Source organism: Natrix helvetica (assembly GCF_964273705.1).
Source record: "Natrix helvetica genome assembly, chromosome: 3".
NCBI classification, from domain to species: domain Eukaryota; kingdom Metazoa; phylum Chordata; class Lepidosauria; order Squamata; family Natricidae; genus Natrix; species Natrix helvetica.
Window position 1 is genome coordinate 48768795 of NC_138549.1, and position 24530 is coordinate 48793324.

At 40.5% G+C, this 24530-nt stretch overlaps 1 protein-coding gene across 10 annotated transcripts in view; it reads right to left on the reverse strand.

Annotated features, from left to right (window-relative positions):
• The window catches only part of PHKA2 (phosphorylase kinase regulatory subunit alpha 2), a 142266-nt gene that overhangs the window by 33406 nt on the left and 84330 nt on the right, over positions 1-24530 (reverse strand). For 6 of the 10 annotated variants that reach the window (XR_014175110.1, XR_014175111.1, XM_081949547.1 and 3 more), the window contains exons 23-30: positions 23982-24138; positions 22526-22605; positions 21804-21882; positions 21556-21685; positions 12643-12744; positions 12397-12515; positions 11391-11420; positions 6264-6317 (exon numbers count right to left, since the gene is read on the reverse strand). Coding sequence is in view for 8 of the 10 variants with exons in the window: in XM_081949547.1 (XP_081805673.1) it covers positions 6264-6317; positions 11391-11420; positions 12397-12515; positions 12643-12744; positions 21556-21685; positions 21804-21882; positions 22526-22605; positions 23982-24138 (751 nt within the window). In the remaining 2 variants the exon portion in view is untranslated. Of the gene's footprint in view, positions 1-6263; positions 6318-7284; positions 7309-11390; positions 11421-12396; positions 12516-12642; positions 12745-21555; positions 21686-21803; positions 21883-22525; positions 22606-23981; positions 24139-24530 lie in introns of those variants that run through there. The other 4 variants (XM_081949545.1, XM_081949549.1, XM_081949550.1 and 1 more) reach the window with 4 other exon arrangements.

Genomic DNA, 24530 nt, shown 5'->3' on the forward strand with positions numbered 1-24530 from the left:
TATTGACTACAGAGCCCTTCAGGAAAGCCTTGCTGGATGAAGAAGTTCCTGAAGGCCTCTGATAGTGAAAAAGAGGCCGGGGGGGGGGGGGGGCAACATGCGCAAGTGAGGTGAGTCAGTGGAAGATGTCCCTCCCGAAAAAAAGGCTAAGGCCTTTTTTGGTGGGAAAAATAAAGACAGGGTCTTGTTTTTAGGGAAACATAGTACATGAATATCATAACTTTTTAATAACATGTCTCATTTGTGTTTCCCAGCCTCAGCAATTTTAAGAAGTTTGAACTTCAACTCCCAGAATTCCCCAGCCAGCTCACTGAGGAACAGCAGCAATATAAATCAATAATATTTTTTCATAAAGTTTCACAGAATTTGTAATGGCGCAAAAGAAAAAAGAAGTTTGGTTTACATTGTTAGACCATGCATTATATCTCAAATCTCAGCTAAGAACCTTTTAGTGCAGCCCCATTTGACAGCATATTTTTCTAGATTTTCTTCAAGATGCCATCCATGCTTCAGGAAGAAACAAAAGAAGCATTTTTGGTAGTTGTGTCAAACTGATTATAAACTATCATTAGCACTCCTTCTGGAGGTGATAGAAGAGTAGTTTGCTTTACTTAAAAATTCTTCACTTCAGTGCCCTCTAAATGTTTTGGATTGCAAACTTCATTATTAGCAGAGATCATAGCCATTGGCTGTGCTAGGATAGGGGATGATGGGAGTGGTAATCCAATACATCTTGATGGCACTGTGTTGGAGAAGATTAGAGTAAAATTAGGATTAAAATAGGTTGATCAGTTTCAGTTATGTTTCTATAATATATAATGATAATTTGTTAAATATTTAAAACGCTACTGAAATAAATACAAAAGAATAATTTCAATTGATGAAACACTATTCTAGATACAGTAAAATCCTTAATGCAATCTTGTTAAATAATCTTAAACATTGCCAGTGAAAATAAACAAGCTCATGAGACAGAATTCATGAACATTTAGAGGTTGTAGGAAAAGACAATTTGGAAAAAGTTCATATACTAAAATGTTCTTATACAACTATTAAATATATGATGTTCTTATATAAAAATCATAGTTTTAAGAACCAAAAACTATTAAATTTACTTCCAGGCAAAATAACTACTTAGACAACTTTTATCATATTCTGAAAAGGAAAATAAAATCTTTATTTTGTTTAACATCCAGTCCACTTTTCCTCCAGGAATTTAAGATGACATACAGTAAATGATTCTCTTCTCCACAGATATTAACCTTAAAGGTTTGAGGGTATGGTGAGTTGAGAAAATCCAATGGCTCAAGCTCAAAGTCTAATGACCAATTTTATACTATCCCATACTGTGACTGTTATCATAGTACCTGGGTATGGACATACCATCAGGTGTTAAATTGCCAACCATAAAGTAAACTTCTTGATAGGTTTACTACAATATACAAAATATCAGAACATGTATGTTAACCATATCATTTAGGAGGAATTAAAAGGATTATGAAAGCAAGTACTGTATTATTTGGCAACTGTAGTAGTATTTGAAAACTCTTGCCTCGGAGCCTGGAGAAATGCTGCCAATCAATGCATTACACTGGACTAGATGGACCAATGAATAATCTGAAGATGTCATGTTGCAACTATCTCATCTCCGTGTACTTCCTCAAAAATATAAAGACATCCCATAAAAGACCTCATGCTTTGCTGATTTATTCTCATGTATAGCGTTATGCCTTGAGAACTGAATTACTGATCTATGTTAATTCTATTTAAAGCTAGATCAGAGGAGAAGGAAACAAATCCATCTCCAACTCACTAAAGTCATTTGAATGACATATGCTGTCATATACAAATAGTCCTTGACGTACAACCATTCGCTTAACAGTGTTTGGAAATAATAGCACCTCAGAAAGAGTGTTTTACAACCTATAAAGTACTTCCAACCATTGGAAAACATCACACTAATCCTCTCGGCACTCACATAATAGTCCTCTAGGTGCTAGGCAATCTGTTCATACTTACGACTGATTGCCAAGTGCACCATGGTCACAGGATCGCCATTTGCAATCTTCTCTGCTTTCTTCCCCAGAAAGTCAATGGGGAAATCAGCAGAGAATGTGACAAGTGGCTGCCACCTGATGAAAAGACTCCCTCCTGTGTCTGGGAACTAGCTCAGAGAGCTGCTTGTCCAAGGATTTTAGCTCCCCAGGGACCTGCTCCCCAGGTAGGGCGGGATAAGGACTAGGTCCAGGGCTGTGGCAGGTTTCCATACGTTGGTGGACCTGTAGCCTGCATTGAGTCTCCCAGGGCCTCTTCTACCCCATGAGGCACCCCTGTACTCTGCTCAACATCTTGTGCAACTGCTTAATGACCAAAACCAGTAGTCCTGGGATTGTAGTCGTTGAGCAAAGCAAGTTTGTTGAAGACTATGTGCATTGAAAAAGCTATTCAGCTGTCAGCTGCTCATCTTCGCTTTCTTTGAAGTTCACTAGCAACTGCCATAACCAAGGAGGAGGGGGCATCGGGGGCGGGAAGTATGCTGGAGGTGTCAAAGAATACTGAAGAAAATTGGGGAATATAGATACTAACAGGAACCAGAAGTACCACACAGAGCCATCTGTCGAGCTTCAAGGATGCCCATCTTGGGAAAGGAATTTACACTGGTGCCTGAGGCACTGAGTTCTCAAAACATCAGAACGAGACCTGATTGGACTGCTCTCCTAGGGGGATTGCTTCAATGTACGATTTTCATTCAGTTTTTCCTCAGAACTTGTCTCATCCACGCTGCACTTAGCATCTCCAGTAAAAGTACCTTTTCTCGAAAACCTATGGAGTCAATGGTTGCTCTTTCCTAGGGAGTAGTTAGGGCCAGTCTGAAAGTAGACAAGCTCTGCTGTAGCAGTCAACCTGGAGACCAGTCTACCGAGGGGACTAAGCAAAAGATGACAATCCATGAAAGTGGCCTAGAGGAGGATGGAAGTCACGGAGCCCCCCCCCCCCCGCCAAACTGCATTGCCCCCAAAGCGGAGCTCGAATAGCTGGGGAACATGAGCATCGGCGAGGAAGCCCCAAACCCCATTGCTCATTCAGTAAAGCAGGATGTGGAAGAAAAAGTCCTCGGAGTGAAATACACCTGGGGAAGCCGCGGAGCCAGGAGATCAGAACATCATGGAGGTTAGGGCAAAGAGGAGCTCCTAGGGGAGCTGGATGAACAAGACCTGGTTGAACAAGCCTGAACGGTGTTGAGAGATGCCTTTGGGAACCAGCAGACCAAAGAACTTGCTCAGCTAGCAAAGCCTTGACCCCCATCAGGACTGATGGGAGATGGCGGCACAATGCAGGCAGCCACAATGGAGGGAGTGACAGTCTCACCCGGACCTGTCCTGGCCCAGGTAGCTCAGCCAGGCAGTGCAGCCCCTTCCCAAGGGGGGGGGGTGAGCTCCAGAGACAAGGGATGAAGACACCTCTTGCCCTGAGATTGATATGCGCAGGAGACCCAAAACAATTGAGGTTTTTCCTTGCATAGGTGTGAAATTATATGCAGGAGTATCTAGTCGACCTGGTTACTGAAGTAGCCTGGGTCTGGTGCATGACGTGTCCCTGGAAGGCTTCAGAGTGGATAGTCTCTCTCCACAAGGATGATGCACCAGAGCTCCGAAGCTTTGACCAATTCATTATGGGTCTTGCACAATTGATTTGAAGACCCACTTGCCCAATGCAAGGCCTGAACTGCTGCAAGAAAACCCCCAAGTAACCCTTTAGCCCTGTGCCTACACCTCCAAAAAATTAACAGACACAGAATGGAAGTGGACAGCCTAGGAAAACAACAATTCTGGTGACCGTCTCTCAAAAAAGACATCGAAAACTGTGTGCATCAGCCAAAAGACAACCAGGGAAAGCCATGGGACTATTGCAACCAGTGGAAAATCCCCATGTCCCTTGGAAGGAGACCTCTATGGACTTTATAGTGGAACTGCTGAGAGTTCCACTATTATGAAGCTGGTAACTTCATAATTTCAGTGGTTACTGATTTTTGAAACTCATGGGGACTGCCCAAGGCTTAAGCTCCTCCCACCACCCCAAACCAATAGTGGGTGCAAACAGGCCAACTCAGTACTGGAACTGTACTTCAGATGCTATATTAATTATCAGCAAGATAATTGGACTGATCTTTTACCGTTTGCAGAAGTGGCATATACTAATTCAGTGCATAGCAGCAGCAGGTTTATCTCCTTCAAAGTAGCTTCAGGTAAGGACTTTGCAGCAATTCTAGAACTACCTTTGGACAAACCCCAGAATCCCTCATTACAAGAATGGATACAACAACTACAAAATACATGGCCAGTAGTGCACAAAGCACTTGAGGAAGCACGAGAAGCTTACAAATGGCAAACCAAAAGAATTTTGAAGTTGGAGACAGAATATCTCTCTCCACAAAGTACATATAGTGTATCCAATAATCCAAAAAACTGGGCCCTAAATACAGTGGTCCGTTCCAAATTAACAAAATCATCAACTCACCTCACGATAAAATTGGAACTGCCCAAAAATCTGAAAAGAATTCACCGCATATTTCATTGTAGCCTGCTAAAACCAGAAGTAACTCCCTCCCTTCAGTCACCTCCTCCCACATCACCCCTTCCTATTTTCATAGAAGGGGAACAACATTTTGAGGTGAAAGAAATTTCGGAATCTCAAAAACACAAGGGCAGGATCCAATACTTGATTGCATGGAAACATTTTCCTGCTTCCCAGTCTGAATGGGTTAACGGACACTATGTTCGAACTGACAGACTCCTTCATGCTTTCCACAAGAAATATCCCCAAAACCCTAAAATGTTGGACCTCGAATGAATACTTCAATTTCTCTTTTCTTTTCTTTTCAGGCTAATGCCTTTGCAAAGGGGAGGGGGGGAATGTTAGATGCTCATCTTCGTTTTCTTTGAAGCTTGCTAGTATAACTGCCCTAACTAAGGGGGAAGAAAGGGGAAGTGTGTGAGGTGTGTCCAAGAATGCTGTGAGAAATTGGGGAGTAAGGACACTAATAGGAACCAAAGGTGCCAAACCGAGCCATCTGCTGAGTTTCAAGGACACCAGTCCTGGGAAAGGCATTTACATTGGCATCTGAGGCACCAGATTCCCAAAACATTGGAATGAGACCTGTTTGGACTGCTCTCCCAAGGGGGAGGGTTTGGGGCATTGGGGATTGCTTTCAATGTATGATTTTTGCACTGCTTTTCCTCAGAGCTTGTCTTATCCATGCTGTACTCAGCATCTCTAGTAAACGAACCTTTTCTCTATAACATATGGAGTCAAAGGTCGTTCTTTTCTAGGGGCCCAGCCTGACACTGAGTCACCTTATGGTTCAGTGGAAGTGCCAGCATTGAAGCAATTATAGCCCTAAGTACTATTTTTTTATTTGTACCTATAATGCTAAAATTATTCTAATAAATAATTGGAAATCAATATTTCAACCTATGTGAAAGCCTGTTCCAATAAAACATATTTTCTGATGGAAAGGAAGGAATTGGGAAAGAAAAATAAAGTGTCTTCTTCCATATCAGTAGAATTTCAGATTGACCCAGACTGACCATTCACGCTGGATTTACCATTATGCAATTTGGCATTATGAAATGTAATGATGGTTGTATTAAATCATATCTAAAAAAGGATGGGTTATATGCATATTTTGGTTTTAGACCTATGAGATTGCCCTCGTGCTCATGGCATTGGGTATTATAATAGTTTCTAATTATTTGATTTTAGTATTTAAATAATTGCATCTTTGTATGTGGACAGAGATTATGTTAATTTATCCCTGCTCATCATTTGAAAATATTTTTTTAATTAATGGAAATTTATTTTCTAGTGTTTAATTTTATAAGCATAGTTCATGTGGCAAATTATGAGTTCACAATCATTTTAATAAAATAAATCTAGATTATTTAATTTAAGATTCATTTCTCTGATAGCATCACAACAAATATTACTAATTAAAGAAAACTTGCAGATTAATAGGGAGTTTAAATTGTTTATACAATTTTGTCCCTTTTCTAGTTTTTGTTTGTGGAAAATGTACATGCCCTGTGTTTTGAACATATAATTCCAATCACATGATGTATATAATACACCATAAAAGTTTAATTTTTAATTAATAATTTGTTATGATTTTTACTGTAAAGTAAATTAAGGCCAGTTGATCTTAGCTATGTGCCTATCCACAGTAAGGGAGAAGAGAGATTTTAAATTTCTGAATGATGAATTACCATGGACCTGGATGAGTGCATGCTGCTGGATGTGGAATGGCCCCCATAGAAGAACTATAAAACAGAAATACAAAACATATAAAAATGTCAGTAAGTAAAATCAACAAAACATGGATAAAATAGGTATGCATTAAAAAGGGTAAATCTCAAAACATTCATTTTTCCCTTTGCTAATGTCTGCTAGATGGTTACATTATTGTATTTTCAGTAGTATTGGAGAAAACTGAATATTTTCATTGTGCCTGAATGAAAATATATTATATTCTGTTTGACACTTCTGGATTTTGTGTCCAATACTGTTACTGAGAATATTGATGCACCAAATAATAAATTTAATCCACAAGCTTTAAAATCTGGAGCAAATTTGCAATAAAGATCAAAATCTTGGCCTATACCATATACCACGAAGATGCATGCAAATGCAACATCAAAGACCAGATTATTGCAAAAATTGAAGTTAATGGATCACTTTGCTAAAAATGCAAGGGTTAAATAAAATTATTCACATATGCATGTGTTTTATCCATGTCATAAATCCTATGAATCTTCCAGGAGTGCAATGGTATAAAAGAGTAAATCATTTCTGCTTTCTCTCTTTCTCTGCAAATACCCATTTGGTGCATCTTTTTCATGGATTTTGAATTCACAGAACCACAGAGAGGAATTCATTTCCCCCATATTTTAACTCTAGTTTTGCATGTTCTCCTTTCTGAGCTACTCATTGCTAAATGCAGAATGGAAAGAGTAGATTCCTCGAGAGGGATTTGAGAAGGTCTATGAAACCAAACAGTAGTACTGGGAAGTTATTAAGCTTTATCGAACTAACATACAAGTTGACTTCAAATCTCAAATGCTATTTCTAATTTTTGGATAAAGGCCAGGACTCAAATATATTAACAAACCACCAATTTGCCACAAAGCAATGCGTGAAATGGAAGGGTCAAACAGATGAAAGCAGGATCACAATGCAAGTGTTGCACCTTTTCTATATCATTCTGGCAAAGGCAGCAATTGTCTCATACAGTCTGTTTTGGCCTTAGAAGGGCTGTGAATAGATAAGTATGCGTTCCTTCCTCAAAAATCTAGTTTTGGGATTTTCTATTTATTCTTTAAAAACTAAAGTTTGCAGAAAGTTATAGCAAAAGATAAATTCACTATATAAGTTTTCACATCTTTCCCTAAGTCAGTTGTTTTTTTTAATTGTTGTTGTTATTATATTATTATTATTATTATTATTATTATTATTATTATTATTATTATTATTATTATTATTATATTATTATTATTATTATTATTATTATTATTATTATTATTATTATTATTATTATTATTATTATTATTATTATTATTATTATTATTATTATTAACAACATTTATATTTCACTTGATTCCCAACAACTCTGGGAAGTACACATGTAAACCAGGGGTAGGTTCCAGCTGCCATTACTACCAGCTCGGTAGTAAAAAAAAAAGCTTCGTGCGCGTGCGCATTGTCATTTTAAAATGATCTATGAATGCACACAACATTACAAAACAAATAAAAATTACATTTTTTAATGAAGATTGTTCTGCACATGTGCAGAACAGAAAATCAAGATGGTGCTGCCGATCATAGAACCTGTATCAAATAGGTAGGAACCCATCTCTGATGTTAACATTCTTTTGAAATGAAGATAAAGCTAAGTAAAACTTCAAAATTCCAAACTTGGATCTGTAGTACTCCTGTTAAGTGTCCTGACTTCCAAAAATGCATTCTTTTACGACCACCCCATCCCTCTAATCCAGTGATGGCTAACCTTTTTTTCCTCGGGTGCCGAAATCGTGCGCGGGCATGCTGTCACCTGCACTCGCGTGCCCACACTCATAATGCAATGCTCCTCCCAGGCGCCCCCCTGCACATGCGCACGAGACCCTCACCCAAGAACTCGCCCTGTGGATGCCTGCAACATCCCCCCCCTTTTGACCTCACATCTCAAAACAGCTTTGAGAGGGGGGAAAAGCCTCCCATCGAAAACAGCGCTGAGTGGGGTGGGGAATCCTCCTTTTCCTCCTCTCAGTGGTCTTTTGGGAAGCTCGGCTTTTCCTCCTCTCAGTGGTCTTTTGAAAAGGGAAACAGCTCTGGGGGGAAAGCCTCCCATTGAAAACAGCGCTGAGTAGGGTAGGGAATCCTCCTTTTTCCTCCTCTCAGCGATCTTTTGTGAAGGGAGGCTTCTCAAAATGGGATGCCCCCATCTCTTTGCTCCCCTCAATCCGTCTCTCTCTCTCCCTCTGCCCTCCCCCAATGGCTCAGCGTGAAAAACTGGAGGGAACTGTGAAGAGAAAAAGGAGGAGGAAGGAAAGGGGGGGAGAAACAGGGGGAGAAAGAGAGAGAAAGAGTGACACACAAAGGGGGGAAGTTGGGAGACGCTTCCTCTAAATACTGACACCCTCTGCTTTTTTGGGGAAAGGGGGCGATTTCAGGAGGGGAAAGGAGAGGAGGGTCCTTGAAGCTCTACCCCCTATTCCCCCTATCCCAGTTAAGCCAGCTCGGTTTGGGACCCAGCCTTTCTAACTTCATTTGGGATCTTCTAACTTAGGATCTTCCTTTCCTCTCCTCGTCCCCTTTGCTGGCACTTTCGGAACTTCTCTTTGTTGGGCAGGCGATTGAGGGTGGGGGACATACGACAACCTAAGGACCCCTCCCCAAAGCCAGGAAAACCATAGAGGAGGAAAAGTAGCAGATCACCCCGTGGAAAGCCAGACACTTTCCTGTTTTCCACGACCCACAGCCCTGCTATGGGATGAAACGTTTTCTTGAAATCTGCTTCTCATTTTCCACGGGAATTAACGTTCTCTACCTCCACCTCCCCAACTCTCTCTGCCGTTTTATTTAACCCTTGGATCTATTGAACCACCAAGTCCAAGCCCCCAAACCCTTTTCTTAAAAGCAAGCCCATCAGGGCTCAGTATCTTCTCTGCTGCATTTCTCTTTTTCTCTGTTTCTCTTTCTCCCTCTCCCTCTTTTTCTCCTCCGTTTCTCCCCCCACTTTCCTTCCTCCTCCTTTTCCTCTGCGAGGTTCCTCCCAGTTCACGCTGAGCTATTTTGGGGGGGGGGGGGGGCGCAGAGAGAGAGAGAGATAGATGGATTGGGGAACCTCGGCCAAGCGTGCCAGGGAGCAAAGAGATGGGGACGTCCTGTTTCAAAGCCACAGCAGCTGCAGATGTTTCGGTGTTTCTTTTTATTTGCTCACTCTTGGAGAGTTCACCCCCTCTTTTCTTCTCCTTTCCTGCCTGGCTTTGCAGACACCCGCAGCTGCGGGCTGTGGAAGAGGAGCACCGAGCCCTGTATTGATGGCGGGGGAGGGGAGAGGAGGTGGTGGGGGAGAGAGACAGAGAGAGGGAGGAAGTCTTCTACGCCTCTTTCCTTTCATTGAATTTATAGTAACTGTCCTTTCTAGTCCTAGATCCTGTCTTGAAACCTCCGGAGAAAAATGACTCAATGTGCAAATCACAAGTCCATTCCCGAACTTCCAGTTTGCATGTTGGGTTGTTTTTTGCCCTCCGGAGGAAAGGGGGAAATGGCCAAAAATGAAGCCAAAAATCAGCTGGCCAGCGTGCGCATGCGCACTGGAGCTGACAGGGCAATGCCTCGCGTGCCCTAGAAAATGGCTCCGTGTGCCACCTGTGGCACGCGTGCCATAGGTTCGCCATTGCGGCTCTAATCAGTTTATACTGTAATGCAATTATACCTGTAATGGAGGACTTGTAATGGAAAATTATTCACAGTTAATATACACACATCACAGAGAAGTAGAATATAATTTGGGCACATATATTTTGAGAATTTGTTTTAAAAAGAGCATTACTTAAGCATCTAGTAATAGTGTTATAGGAAAAATAATTCTAGGTAGCACTGCTTCCTAATCAATTCTAAAAATCATGATTAGACTGGGATAAATCATACCTAAACAATTGGACTTGGATGAAGGAAAACATGTCCTCTACTTATAACTATTTGGTTAGTGGCCGTTTGAAGTTATAACTTCACTGAAAAAGTTACTTGTGACTGTTTTTCATGCTTATGATTTTAGCAGCATTCCCATGGTCATGTAATCAAAATGTGATTGCTTGGCATATTTTCATACTTATGATGGTTGCAGAGTCATGAGGTCATGTGATCACCTTTTGCAACTTTCTGTCATACGATCACTTTTGCAACTTTTTGACAAGAAAAGTCAATGGGGAAGCCAGATTCAACTATGTTACTAACGTAACAGCTGCAATAATTCACTTAACTACTGTGACAAAAAAGGTTGTAAAATGGGGCAAAACTCACTTAACTATTATGTTACTTATAAAGAGAAATTTTGGCTAACTTGTGATCATAAGTCGAGGACTACCTTTACTTCAAAGGCAGAGTATGCCAAGAAATGTCAAATTCAATTCTTGAAGTTCTCTGGGTAAGATTGGGTAGACCTTGTTTGAAATCTGCCAGTTAATCTAGATAATACTATTGGGCAAGATAACCCCAAAGACAATTTTCTTTATTCCCTTGAGGGGGATTGGGGTTATGCCTAATAATTGAGATAGTGTAAACAGTGTAAACAAGTTGTTAAGTTGTATTTATTTCCACTATCAATCTGAAGTCAGGAAAGAAATAGTAAAAATACATAGCAAACATAGCCTCCAAGAGCTCCAGGTGGCTGAATGCCTACTTCTCAAAGAGTGAAAAGACAACAGGAATTCTTGATAATCCTGGCTTGTTAATTGGCCCTAAATCATACACATGTTTTTCTAGTCATCTTTACCCTTTACATGTTTAAATGTAACGAAATGGCACTGAGAAAATTGCTACTATGGCAAGATGGTGCTGCTATGCTACAATAACAAATTACAAAAATATTATAGATTCAAGAAAACAGCCTTGAATTAGTGACTCTGAAAACAGCATGCAGCCCTCATAAGCAGAGCAAGCCTATAAAAGCTTCATATTACACATGTGCCTCATAAACATGAATTAGTAATTTTATTATTAATTTTTATTTTGATATTTTATTGTGTGCATTTGCAAATGCAGCTGAGAGATACCACAGAAAAGCATGCAATTTAACAGCTTCCTATGCATAGATAGATGATGGTTCATTTTACCTGTTCATTACTACTTAGTCTCTTATGTCTCTACAGAAAGGGGGAAAACATTGTCAATAGTTATATTAATAATGGCATCATCAATGAATATGGGCAGTACAATGAGTGCAACCTGCAAGTTACTATCACTTCAGAGATATATCATAAGCACTCTTCTTTTACAAAGTATTTTTCCCTTTTAAAAATACATTTTAAAATTTAATAAATTTTAAATTTCCCTTTTTTAGTCGGTCATGCAATATTAAGCACTACTCCAGAAAGCCCATCAGTTTGAAGAGACTGTGATAAACGGTGGCATTCTAATAACATCATTGTCACTATTTCAATTTTTTACACACATTTCACAAGTCCTTGGGTAAATAAATTTGGCTTAGTGGTTAAGGTACCAGCCTAAAAACCAGGAAACTGTTGAAAGCTGGCTGGGTGACTCTTGGCAGTCACTCCCTCTCAGACAAACTCAGTACACATGGTTATTGTAGTGGAGGAAATAGGAAGAGGAAAGAGCATGAGCTATGTTCACCCCCTTGAGTTATTTATAAAAATAATAAAAATGGAATATAATAATAAATAAATAATAAATAAAAACCTATGACAATGTCGGTGGTGGTGGATGCCAAAACTAATATACAATCTGGCAGCCCAGGAAAGATATATTCAAAAATTAAGCAGTTCTTAGGTCAAAGTTACTGATGGGTTGTGACCCACCATAAAGTAATAGTTTTCTGTCTTAAGGTGTGTAAAGAAAGCTGTGGTGGTGCAGTGGTTTAGAATGCAGTATTGCAAGCTAATGCTGTCCAAAGCCCTGAAGTTTCGATCCTGACTGGCTTAAGGTTGACTCAGCCTTCTATCCTTCCAAAATGGCTAAAATGAGGACCAAGATTGTTGGGGGCAATATGCTGAGTCTGTAAACTGCTTAGAAAAGGCTGTAAAGCACTGTGAAGTGGTATATAAGTCTAAATGCTGTTACTATTGCTTAAAGCTAAGCAAAAAGGAAACATGTGTTCACCTGTTTCATCTCACTCTTCAGTCTTGTAATGCCACTTCTTTCTGTCTTTGTTGCTCCAGTGTGACCGACTTCATGGATAGATATAGCAGGGCTGGATGTAGAAGAATCAAGAGGACGCACTAAGGATGGAGAAGAAAGAAATGTGCCAAAAAACTGTTTAAATACACAAGAGGGTTTTTTTAAAATAAGAAAACAAGAATGGTGTCTGTGTGTGTGTGTGTACACGCGCATATGTGCATATATTACTGCTCCTTTCGACTCCAAATTCTTTTCCACTGAGAATATGATGAAGGAGATTTTTCATATCAAAGGGGCTCAGGTTCATTAAACTTTCAGAGGCTTCTTCACCTGTAGAAGAAAAAAATAAGACCCTAAATTTCAAGGGCAAGTATAAACTGAATGAAAACATATTGTCAAGATCATTCATTTTGCAGAGATAAAGTTGTTATTGCTCAGTTTAGTAAAGGTATGATGAACATTGTTGTCAGTCCCTTATCATGTAAAAATAAATAGCTATTGCAATTGTTTTCAGGAAGATAATTTTAACAATTTTTTCACGTTATCCTGTCTATAATTCCATCATCAAAAAACATCATGTTATGCCCATGAGGCAAAGTACTAATCTTCCCGCTCCCTTGACTCAAACCCATATCTTAAAAGAGTATTTCACTTTTAACACCTAGAGCTCATTTTTTTATTTAGCTATATAACAAAAATATTTCCTGTACTGAAGCTTTTCTTGGACTGCTTCCGAAGATGGAATTTGGGATACATAGTATCATCCACATATGTCCCAATGAAAACTATTTAACTTGACTGTTTTATTACACAATCTGTTGTAGTCTTTGTCAACCACAAGAAGCTATGAAATACTGGGACAAGTAGCCAACCAATTGATTTTTCTTTTCTTTTTTTCACAGTAAAAATATGAAACAGACATGACACATAGAATAGCTTTCCTCAAATTGGTTCTCTCTTATGTATGGATTGCAAATTATTTCTAGTTATGCCTTGCTATTTGGGAATTAGAGAAGCTGTAGCTTGTGGAAGAGAATATCTGGTTGCAAAGATTCTGCAGAGGGAAAAAATAATAATAATTGAGCTTGTAATCCTGTGCATGGTAAATCCTCTCTAGGGGATATGAGGTTTTATCTCCTTGGAATTTCAACACAATTCATTAATGCATTTAGCTGCAAACTCATCTGGATATTGAAAAAGAAGCCATATTCTTTGGATGGAAGACCTTAAGTTCTGTAGCAAATATTATATAATCACTGAATTGTTTTTATCTATGCAATAATTACAGTAAGACCACTGCCTTTATTATAACGCTAGCCATTATATAACTGTGCTTCAGGTTATAATAGGTCATTTATTTATTTGCTCAGAAAAACAACCACTATAAAGGCAAATATAAATCAAGCAATAGAAAGGTCAGATTTTATAACTTGCTTGAGATTATATTCTTTGAAGAAGGAACAGAGAAAATTAACCAGGGAAATTGATTCCGAGTGTAATCACCATTGGATCACATGCTCACAAGGCAAGAACAGACTGTATCAAGCGATCCCCAAAATATCTTGTCAATTAACAGTGTTAGATGACAAAAATAAAAAAAGTACCTATTACTATGAGTACGTATATTACACCCTTAGCATGCTTACTACTGACCTTTACCCAGTGGTGGGATTCAAATAATTTAACATCCGGTTGTCTGCCCTAATGACCAGCTGGGTGGGTGTGGCTGGGTGGTCATGCGACTGGGTGGGCACGGCCAACTCGATATCACGTTGAGGGGCGCCTCACTTTGTCCCACTTGCCTGGTCTCCTGAGCTCTTCTGGTCTTTGTCTATTAATTTGATCTGGAACTCCCACAGATTCCTAGCTCTATTATTCTCCATGATCTTCTGTGGAAACTCCTTGATGATGGTTGGGGAATTCTGGGAGTTAATATCCATACATCTTTCAGCTGAGAAACACTGATCTATCCCTTGGGTTCTATCTAGTGTGGTAAATCCCTGCTTCTATGGATCTGATGTTTAGTGCCTGTTCTTGTGCTCTTATGATCAGTGCTGCCTTTTACACACACACACACACACACACACACACACACACACACACGCACCCCCGAGAAGGGGTCTGCAACAGTGGTGAGTTTCAATTTATTTTACTACCGGTTTGTTCATGTGCGCACTCGCACGATGCGTCTATGCATGCACAGAAGGTCTGGGCAGGTGGGCGGAGCATCCCACTGCCATCATTACTGGTTCACCTGATCCAGGATGAACAGGCAGAAACCCACCTCTGGTTAGCAATCTTAACACTCAAAGAGCCATTTGAACCAGTTTGAACCAGTTTCCCACAGAAAAAACAACATCAGGAGCCTCAAAACTCTTTTGACATCTAAAATGAAGATAACACTACATATGTCATTTTTTACCTTTATGCTTATAGTCTATTTAACTCAGTACTATTTCTTCTGGGCCTTAGGTGGAAAAAGAACTTTCCTATCACTTGCTGGAAATGTCATGGGTTAATCTGGGAACTTCTGTGAACAAATTCTAATTTACTGGAATTGCGTCTTTGGCTTAATTGTAATGATATATTCAATTAAATTTGAAGCCTTTTGTATAATTGTTTCTTCCACTTCAGGAATAATTATAAAAATGATGATTTCTCACTCATTTCTTTTCTAGTAGTAGAAACAAAATAAGCAGCCATAAATGTCACCTAAAGTTGGAACCCTATATTTGGAATATGATGGATATTTATTGTTGTGAATGCTTTTGCAAAATAGTGACTGAGAAGACTTGTTTCAGATAAGTTTACAAAACACCTATTTCAAATAACATTTCTTGATTGTGTATTCTTACTTGCCCTCTTGTAATGTACCTCTGCATTTTGGATTCAAAAGCAAATATAAATATATATATTGGTTTTGTTGTATTTTAAGCCCACAGCTTGAAGATGGCAGGTGTGATCCTGCCGAAACGTTGCAAAGACAATCTCAACCTTACACGGGAAAAGACCCGAATACAACAAAACCAGCATACCTACACCCGTGAAAATCTACGAAAACAAATATATATATATGCTGGTTTTGTTGTATTCGGGTCTTTTTCCGTGTAAGGTTGAGATTGTCTTTGCAACGTTTCGGCAGGATCTCACCTGCCATCTTCAAGCAATGTGGGCTCAAAATGTGGGCTTAAAATGGGAACGGAGCTGCCGTCTTTCTGTAAGACTTGGTGGGAGGGGATGGGGTGCTGGCTTTGTTTCAGTAAGTGGAATGATTGGTTGTGTGGTTGTATCATGATTGGTAGATTGGTGCTGATTGGTGCAGGTTGTGTGTGCATTGTTGTTTTGTATTTTAATGGCTTGGGTGGTGGGTGGTGTTCGTTTGTTGGCTAGGGCTGGTTTCCAGATGTTTGGTAGGCGGGAGGTATCATCACGTTTGTTCATGCTGTGGGGGTGTTTCTCTATTTCGATGGCTTCCATGATTATTCTCTTGTGGAGGTGTTCTGTTTTGGAGATTAACCTGGCTCCTTCAAAGTTGATTTCGTGTCCTGTAGCTTTAAGGTGCTGGAAAAGGGAAGAAGTTTTTTCTTTTTTTCTTACTGCATTTTTGTGTTCTGTGATGCGTGCATTTATTCTCCTGTTTGTTTGTCCTATGTATATTGCTGGGCAGATTTTGCATGGTATTTCGTAGACTCCTTGGTTTTCTAGCTGGATTTTGTCTTTGGGTTTTCTTAAGATGTTGGCTATTTTTGGTCAGTGGTGAAGGCTGTCCTGATATTGTGCTTGTGGAGAATTTTGCTGATTTTATCTGTGGTGCCTTTGATGTAAGGGAGGAGGGCGATGCCATTTTCCTGTTCTGTATCTTGGTTTTTTGGGGGAGTCTCCTTTTGGATTAGGTTGGTGATTGTTTTTCTTTGGAATCCATTGGAGATTAATACATTTGTGAGTTTGTGTAATTCAGTTTTCAGGTGGTCTTTGTCGGCTAGGCGTTTGGTTCTGGAGGTGAGGGTCTTGGCTACAGAGTTGATCTGTGCAGGGTGGTGATGGGATTGTGCATTTAAGTAGCGGTTGGTGTGTGTTTTTTTCTGGTAGATGGTGTGTCCTAGGGAGCCATTGGGTTTTTTGTAGATTAGGACATCCAGAAAGGGAAGTTGGTTGTTTGCTTCTATTTCCATGGTGAATTGTATTTTGGGGTGTAGGTTGTTGAGATGTGTGAGGAAGTTGTCCAGTTTTTCTTTTCCATGTGGCCAAATCACGAAAGTGTCATCAACATATCTAAGCCAGAGTTTATATATACATATATATATATATATATATATATATATATATATATATATATATATATATATATATATATATATATATATATATATATATATATATATATATATATATATATATATATATATATATATATATATATATATATATATTGGAGCGCACAAGAGAAAGGAGTGCTGCACCTGTTTGCAATTCTTTAAGGCAGCTGCATTTTTTTCCTGGGATTATGCAACTTCATATTTTGTTTAAAGAATTGCAGACAAATGCATCCCTGTCCACCTTAGCAATGCATAGTCCTATACTTATAAGTTTTCTGCTTTTTCAAGACAGGTAGACGCACTTCTAAACAAAACACTGGCTGCAGAGAGCTCTCTTTTTCACATTGCAGGAAAGTTCAGAAGTGGCTCAGTGAGTTGCTGACTGGCTGATTTTGGGCCAGTCATTCCTTCTCCCAGCCCAGCCTACCTCACAGGACTGTGGTGGGGAAAATAGGAGAAAGGGGATATTTGGAATGTTTGCTACTCTGAATTACTTATAAAAATAATGATGGAATATAAATAAAGAAATACATGGTTTTTCTGGAGGATGGTTTTGCTTTGTGGCAAGTCAGCTTCCCAGTTTTTAAAAAAATTAAACATATTTTGAAGAATATATAAATACAGGTAGAGTAGATAAATTGTCAAGCAACTAACAAGGTATGTACAGGCATACATTGGCCCTCTGGGTGATACAAACAGGGACCCCAGGCCTCAGATACAGTGGGGCAAAAAAGTATTTAGTCAACCACCAATTGTGCAAGTTCTCCCACTTAAAAAGATGAGAGAGGCCTGTAATTGGCATCATAGGTAGACCTCAACTGTGAGAGACAAAATGTAAAAAAAAGACCAAACAATCACATTGGCTGATTTGGAAATAATTTATTTGCAAATTATGCTGGAAAATAAGTATTTGGTCAGTATCAAAAGTTCATCTCAATATTTCGTTATATATCCTTTGTTGGCAATGACAGAGGTCAAACGTTTTCTGTAAGTCTTCACAAGGTTGGCACACACTGTTGCTGGTATGTTGGCCCATTCCTCCATGCAGATCTCCTCTAGAGCAGTGATGTTTTGGGGCTATCGCTGGGCAACACGGACTTTCAACTCCCTCCAAAGGTTTTCTATGGGGTTGAGATCTGGAGACTGGCTAGGCCACTCCAGGACCTTCTTACGAAGCCACTCCTTCATTGCCCGGGCAGTATGTTTGGAATCATTGTCATGTTAAAAGACCCAGCCACGTTTCATCTTCAATGCCCTTGCTGATGGAAGGAGGTTTGCACTCAAAATCTCACAATACATGGCCCCATTCATTCTGTCCTGTACACGGATCAGTCGTCCTAGTCCCTTTGCAGAAAAACAGCCCCAAAGCATGATGTTGCCACCCCCGTGCTTCACAGTAGGTATGGTGTTCTTTGGATGCAACTCAGCATTCTCTCTCCTCCAAACACGACGAGTTGTGTTTCTACCAAACAGTTCTATTTTGGTTTCATCTGACCATATGACATTCTCCCAATCCTCTTCTGGATCATTCAAATGCTCTCTAGCAAACTTCAGATGGGCCCGGACATGGACTGACTTAAGCAGGGGGACACGTCTGGCACTGCAGGATCTGAGTCCCTGGCGGCGTAGTGTGTTACTGATGGTAGCCTTTGTTACGTTGGTCCCAGCTCTCTGCAGGTCATTCACTAGGTCCCCCCGTGTGATCCTGGGATTTTTGCTCACCGTTCTTGGGATCATTTTGAGCCCATGGGGTGAGATCTTGCGTGGAGCCCCAGATCGAGGGAGATTATCAGTGGTGTTGTATGTCTTCCATTATCTAATTATTGCTCCCACAATTGATTTGTTCACACCAAGCTGCTTGCCTATTGCAGGTTCAGTCTTCCCAGCCTGGTGCAGGTCTACAATTTTGTTTCTGGTGTCCTTTGACAGCTCTTTGGTCTTCACCATAGTGGAGTTTGGAGTGTGACTGTTTGAGGTTGTGGACAGGTGTCTTTTATACTGATGACAAGTTCGAACGGGTGCCATTGATACAGGTAATGAGTGCAGGACAGAGGAGCCTCCTAAAGAAGAAGGTACAGGTCTGTGAGAGCCAGAAATCTTGCTTGTTTGTAGGTGACCAAATACTTATTTTCCACCATAATTTGCAAATAAATTATTTCCAAATCAGCCAATGTGATTGTTTGGTCTTTTTTTTTACATTTTGTCTCTCACAGTTGAGGTCTACCTATGATGCCAATTACAGGCCTCTCTCATCTTTTTAAGTGGGAGAACTTGCACAATTGGTGGTTGAATAAATACTTTTTTGCCCCACTGTAATTGGTAGAGCATATAGAGATCCAGTAGTCATTAAATCACCATTCTGTCTTCTTTTTTAATACTGCAAATCCACCCTTCTGAGGGGACTCTTTCTGCAAATTTAGAGAGCCTATCAAAATAGTCAACATGAACAGTTTGTAGGAAAAGTTATCACATGACAAAATACAGTATAAAGTAACTGTATGGAAACAGGGTCCAATATTTTTATTTTTTAAAAGCATTGTCACCAAAAATAGTTGCTTTCAGTTCTAAGGTACTTCTAATGTACTGCCATTAAATACCCTTTGCTTTCAGTCACCAAAAGTGAATACTTCCAAAAGTTTCCAAGAGCTTAATTCCAACACTCTATAGGGTCACTAGGAGTTGACATATAATCCATTCCAACACCACAAATATGCAGGGCTTTCTTCCCAAAAGTCCCTCATATTATTTTCTAATCTATCAAAAAAATTAATCTTCCGTTCCCCGCTCACCATTCTCCACCCACCTTCCCACCTACCCTGGAGCCAAAAAAGCCCAAAGTGACTGCCGTACCTGCCAAGATGTTGTAAGACTTGTCCAGGCCGGTAGCCCCTGTGGAGGAGGTGGCGTCCTTGGAGTCCTCCTGGGCCAGCAACAGCCCCTTCAGCTCCAGCAACACCCTATGATACTTGCTGATGGCTTCCTGGCACTTCTTTTCCTTGTAGCACTGAGCTCCTTGGTTTTTGAAATCCAGCACTCTTGGATCAGCTGCTCGGGCTTGACAGCCAGAGAAGCAGTGCTGGATTTCAAAAGCCAAGGAGCTCAGTGCTACAAGGAGAAGTGCCGGAAACTCATCGGCAAGAGGCCTGGGAGGGGAGAGGGTGAGGCACATTCAGCCAGCAACTGGAGGCAAGAGGGAAACAGCAGGAAACAGTAGGAAATGGCATGCACAAGCAGCCTGCCTCCCAGACAGCACGGGCAAGAGGCCTCCCTGCAATGGTGGGTTTCAAATTTTTTTAGAACCTCTTCTGTAGGTGTGGCCTGCTTTGTGGGAGTGGCTTTCCGGCCATGTGGCCAGGTAGGAGTGGCTTGCCGGCCATGTGACCAGGTGGGAGTGGCTTGCCAGTCATGTGACTGGGTGGGCATGGCCAAATTGTAAAATGTGGTGAAACTCACTTAACAACGCTCTTGCTTAGCAACCAAAATGTTGCCTCAGAAACTCTGGCATTTGAAGCACACAAGTCTTAAAGCTATCAAGTTACAAGACCCTTGCACCCCTAACCCTTTAGAAAAAAAACCCAGGGGTGCTCAAACTTGACAGCTTTAAGACTTGTGGACTTCAACTCCCAGAATTCCTCATCTCGCTCTTCATCTTGATGATGTACGGACAGGCGGGGGGAGGGAGCTGGAACCGGTTCTAAACAGCACTGTAGATTTGTGGAACCTCTTCTATAGAAGAGGTTAGAACTGGCAGGAACCCACCCCTGCCTCCCTGGGGGAGAGGCAAGCGGGAAACAGTAGGAAATGGCGCAGGAGAAGAAAAGGCCATGTACAGCTGGGCGTGCTTGGCAGGAGACAGCACGACATGATGAGGCTGTTTTGTTCTGCATTTCTTTGCCTACCTAATTTCCAGCTCCGCTGCATTTCTCACATTTCTTGTGTGCAAAGAAAGAAACGTTTGTGGGACTTTAAAAAATATTCACTCAATCAATCCCAACTTCACGAGATCTTTTTTCCCCCCGAGAAGTTGGAATTGATTGATTGAATTTTTTTATAGTCCCACAAACTTTTGTTTCCCTGCACATGACGGCAAGAAATGAGATGCAGCTGGAAATCAGGTAGGCAAAGAAATGCCTGGGGAATTTGGGGAAAGAGGGGGCATCTGGGCAGTGGTGGGTAGGGAAAACGTTTCTGCCCACAAAAACTTCGTCTTTGACAACTTACACCATAAGGCAGAGCAAGAGCTTCCTGGAAGAAGCCAGTCGACTCGGAAGACAGGAACATCCTTTCTTCCCCGCCCCACTTGCCAAATTGCATCAAACAAAGGGCGGGTGACTGTGGGGGACAGAAAGCCCTTAGACAGGAGGCAGCTGGGCAAGAAGCAAAGGAAGGCTCACCAGGCAGAGATCAGCTGGGCCACGTGGTCGAGGCAAGCAAGGGAACCAGGCAGCAGCAGGAGCTACGCCGTGGGCATGATTCTAGGCGTCAGCCAAGGCGGTCGAGGCAAGATAAAGGTGAGATAAAGGGAGGGGCGGGGGGAGGGGCCAGCCAGTGGTGCGATTAGCCAGTTCTCTGAACTGTGCAAAATCTTAACAACCGGTTTGCCTGAACTGATCCGAACTGGCTGAATCCCACTTCTGCCTTTACCCACAATCTTCTCCTGCCTTGTCTGGAAGTTCTTTATCTATTTCCTCCATTATGTTTTACTCCCTTTTCACTATACTTATTATATGCAAATTTGCTATTGCCATTTACCTTCTCATCTCTGAAATATACTCAGAATCTCCTCTTTTATTTCAGAGTAATAAGAAAGAGAAAGTAACCTTACCCGAACAATTCAAGCTGCGAGCAAGTTCTGTTGCCATCACTTGAATAATGAGCCCAATGCGGAGTCTGAGCATTTCTGCAAAGAGACTAGGTTGTGACCGGACATACATGGCCAGGTACACTATAATTTCCTGCCAAGGTTGGGGAAGAGAAGAATTGATTTTAGAGGCCTCTATCACACATGATACACACTGGCAATAATAAAATAATTTCTTTAAAAAGATTAGCAAGGTTTTCTTTTCATATTACCTGTGTAAGGACTGCAATGCTGATATCCTGGCCACTGGCTTCATATATTAGTTTGATCAGCTTCTCAGGAGGCAAAGGCCTACAGAAATTGAATTTAATTAAAAGCATAAGCAAAAATCTGTCAGTGCCTCTACGTCTATTTTTCAAGAAGACTTTTCAGTAGCGTAGCCTTAAATTATTAAATTGTAATTTTTATTGGAAGACTAGTGGGGCAGACTTGGTTGCTTGGTTTCAATATTTTTTATCCTCTAAATGGCTTGTAAAAGAAAGCCTGGCTTTATGAAACCCAAAATTGGAGAAAAGTAAACTTGCAGAATGAGAATCTTTCCCTATCTCCACCAATGACTTACTTGTTTTGAATTCATAATTGTTCCTGATTACCAGGACAGTTTAATAAATTTTAAACTGTAGAATGTATTGAAAAAAATCCTCCTTTTCTAGAATTTATTTTGTACTCAGTTACATATAATTGGGAAAAAATGGTTCCATTCATTCAAAGCTTTTCCTTGATCATCAAGCCACAACAGTGGTGTTGCTAATGAAAAGGACTATTTTTGCTATTATTTTAGCAAACTAGCTAAGATACTGTATGATCTCAGACATGACTCATGCTTCCCAATTCATACTTCTACCACTAAAAATATTTTCTAAAAATCTTATCATAAAGCTATCAAGAAGTATGAAAAATAAGACATTGATTTAAGATAGAGTGGTTCACATACGCTGTAATTGTTTTTTCACGAGGCTCAGGTGGGAGGCCAACTGTAAGTTGCTTCTGGTGGGATAAAAGATCTGTACAGGACTTACACACAAGAAAGGAAAGAAGAAAGTTCAAGGTAGTAAATATATAGCAACTGCATTACACTTAAATTTTGAAAAATTGATTTAGTCATTCCATATCACTAATGTCAATGTGAAGACCAAAGCCATATTCTTCTACATCTGAATCTGATATAGAAAAACACAATAAGATTATCTCTCAATGTTTTGAAGGGAGGTTCAGCAAAGGCAGCAACCAAATGAAGGATTTTTGTTCTTCATAGTTAGACCTACTAGAGAAGAATGCAGAGAAACACGCTTATCTGTTCCCTTGCAAGTGAGAAGCAAGCTCTACTAATGTGAGCTTCTCAGATGATGTTGCATCTGGAAAATCAGTGTTCAAACATACTTTGGGAGCTTACAACTGGAATGATCTAAAAGGCAGGTCAGTATGCTAGGTCATTATGGAGAAACTACATGGGCACCAGTGGTGGGTTCCTGCCGGATCGCACCAGATCGCGCGCTCCCTTTCGGCGCTAAACCCGGAAGTACGTTCTTGCCCCACCCCTGGCGACAGGACGACGCTTGCCTGCGCTCCACCAGCTCGGCTGGGACCGCAGACGTTTCTCTGCTCAGCAATGTCTTCAGTGGAGCGGTGGCAGCCTGGCAGGCTGAGCCTGCGTCCCTTTCAGGCGCTCCGCTGAGGAAACGTCTCCGGTTCCAGCCGAGCTGGTGGACCGCAGGCAAGCGTCGTCCCGTCGCCAGGGGCGGGGCAAGACCGTACTTCCGGGTTCAGCGCCGAAAGGGAGCGCGCGATCCGGTGCGATCCGGCAGGAACCCACCACTGATGGGCACCCATATTTTAAGAAAGTTATTTGAATTCACATGCAGCCAAATAACTGCACAGAGCTTATGTCATACAGCATAAATCTTGTATTAACAGTGCTGATATTATTTCTCTGGCTTAAAGGATATGGATGTATACTAATATCCAGATAAATAAATAAATATAATGGTTATGAATCTATAAACCAGTCCAAACTAGTGGTGTACAAAAGAATCACTTGCAGCCAATATAAAATTACAACATCATACAGAAATCCAACATATAATTATGGTAAATGCTATAAAGATTGTAATATTTATGACACTACAAGTTCTATAGTACTTCAATTCCACATGCCTTCTAGAATAACCAGGCTTCATAAGTTTTTGGAAGGCCAGGAGAATAAGAGCTGTTTTTATCTCAGAGACAAGTGTTTCAGAGCAAACCAAACCCCAAAGAAAATAACTACTACTGACCATTTGAACAGGGATTTTCTATAGGACTTGACTGCATGCTACATGGGTAATCTTTTTTAAAAATTGCTTTTCAAGGTTGAGAGAAACTGAAATGGAAAGAATTTGTTTGATCCATACCTCAGCCAGGACTTCAACTTTCTTTTTTAATATGCCAGAAATATAGCGGATGAGCCCCCATTCTTGGTTTACACCTGCTTTGCTGTACAGTTCGTTGAGGAGGCAATGAACTGTAACTCCAGACTGGCCATAGAGCTGTGTTTCCCAATCAAGACCTCTTTCAAAACAAAAAGTATCATGATGATTATATGTCCTTAGTTATTTTTTTTAAAGGAAAGTGGGATATTGTAAGTCACGGAGGTCCAACATTTTGGTTTGGGTGGGCCGTATTGAGTGAAAAGGAATGGGTTACATATAAAATATATTATATAGTTAAGGTATATAAATCACATGATAATGTTAAAAGTTTATGATCTTGTGAGGCTGCATGTAGTCAGTGGGCCACGGGTTGGACATGCCTGCCATGGGCTGTAGGTGTATCAGTCCTGATTAAATTGCCAGAAATAAGTAAAAATTCCAGTCTGAAATTCAACTCTCAAAACTATAATTTCAATACAAATATATACATGAAAACTTGTATAAAATTAGAAATTAATCAGTATTTTTACA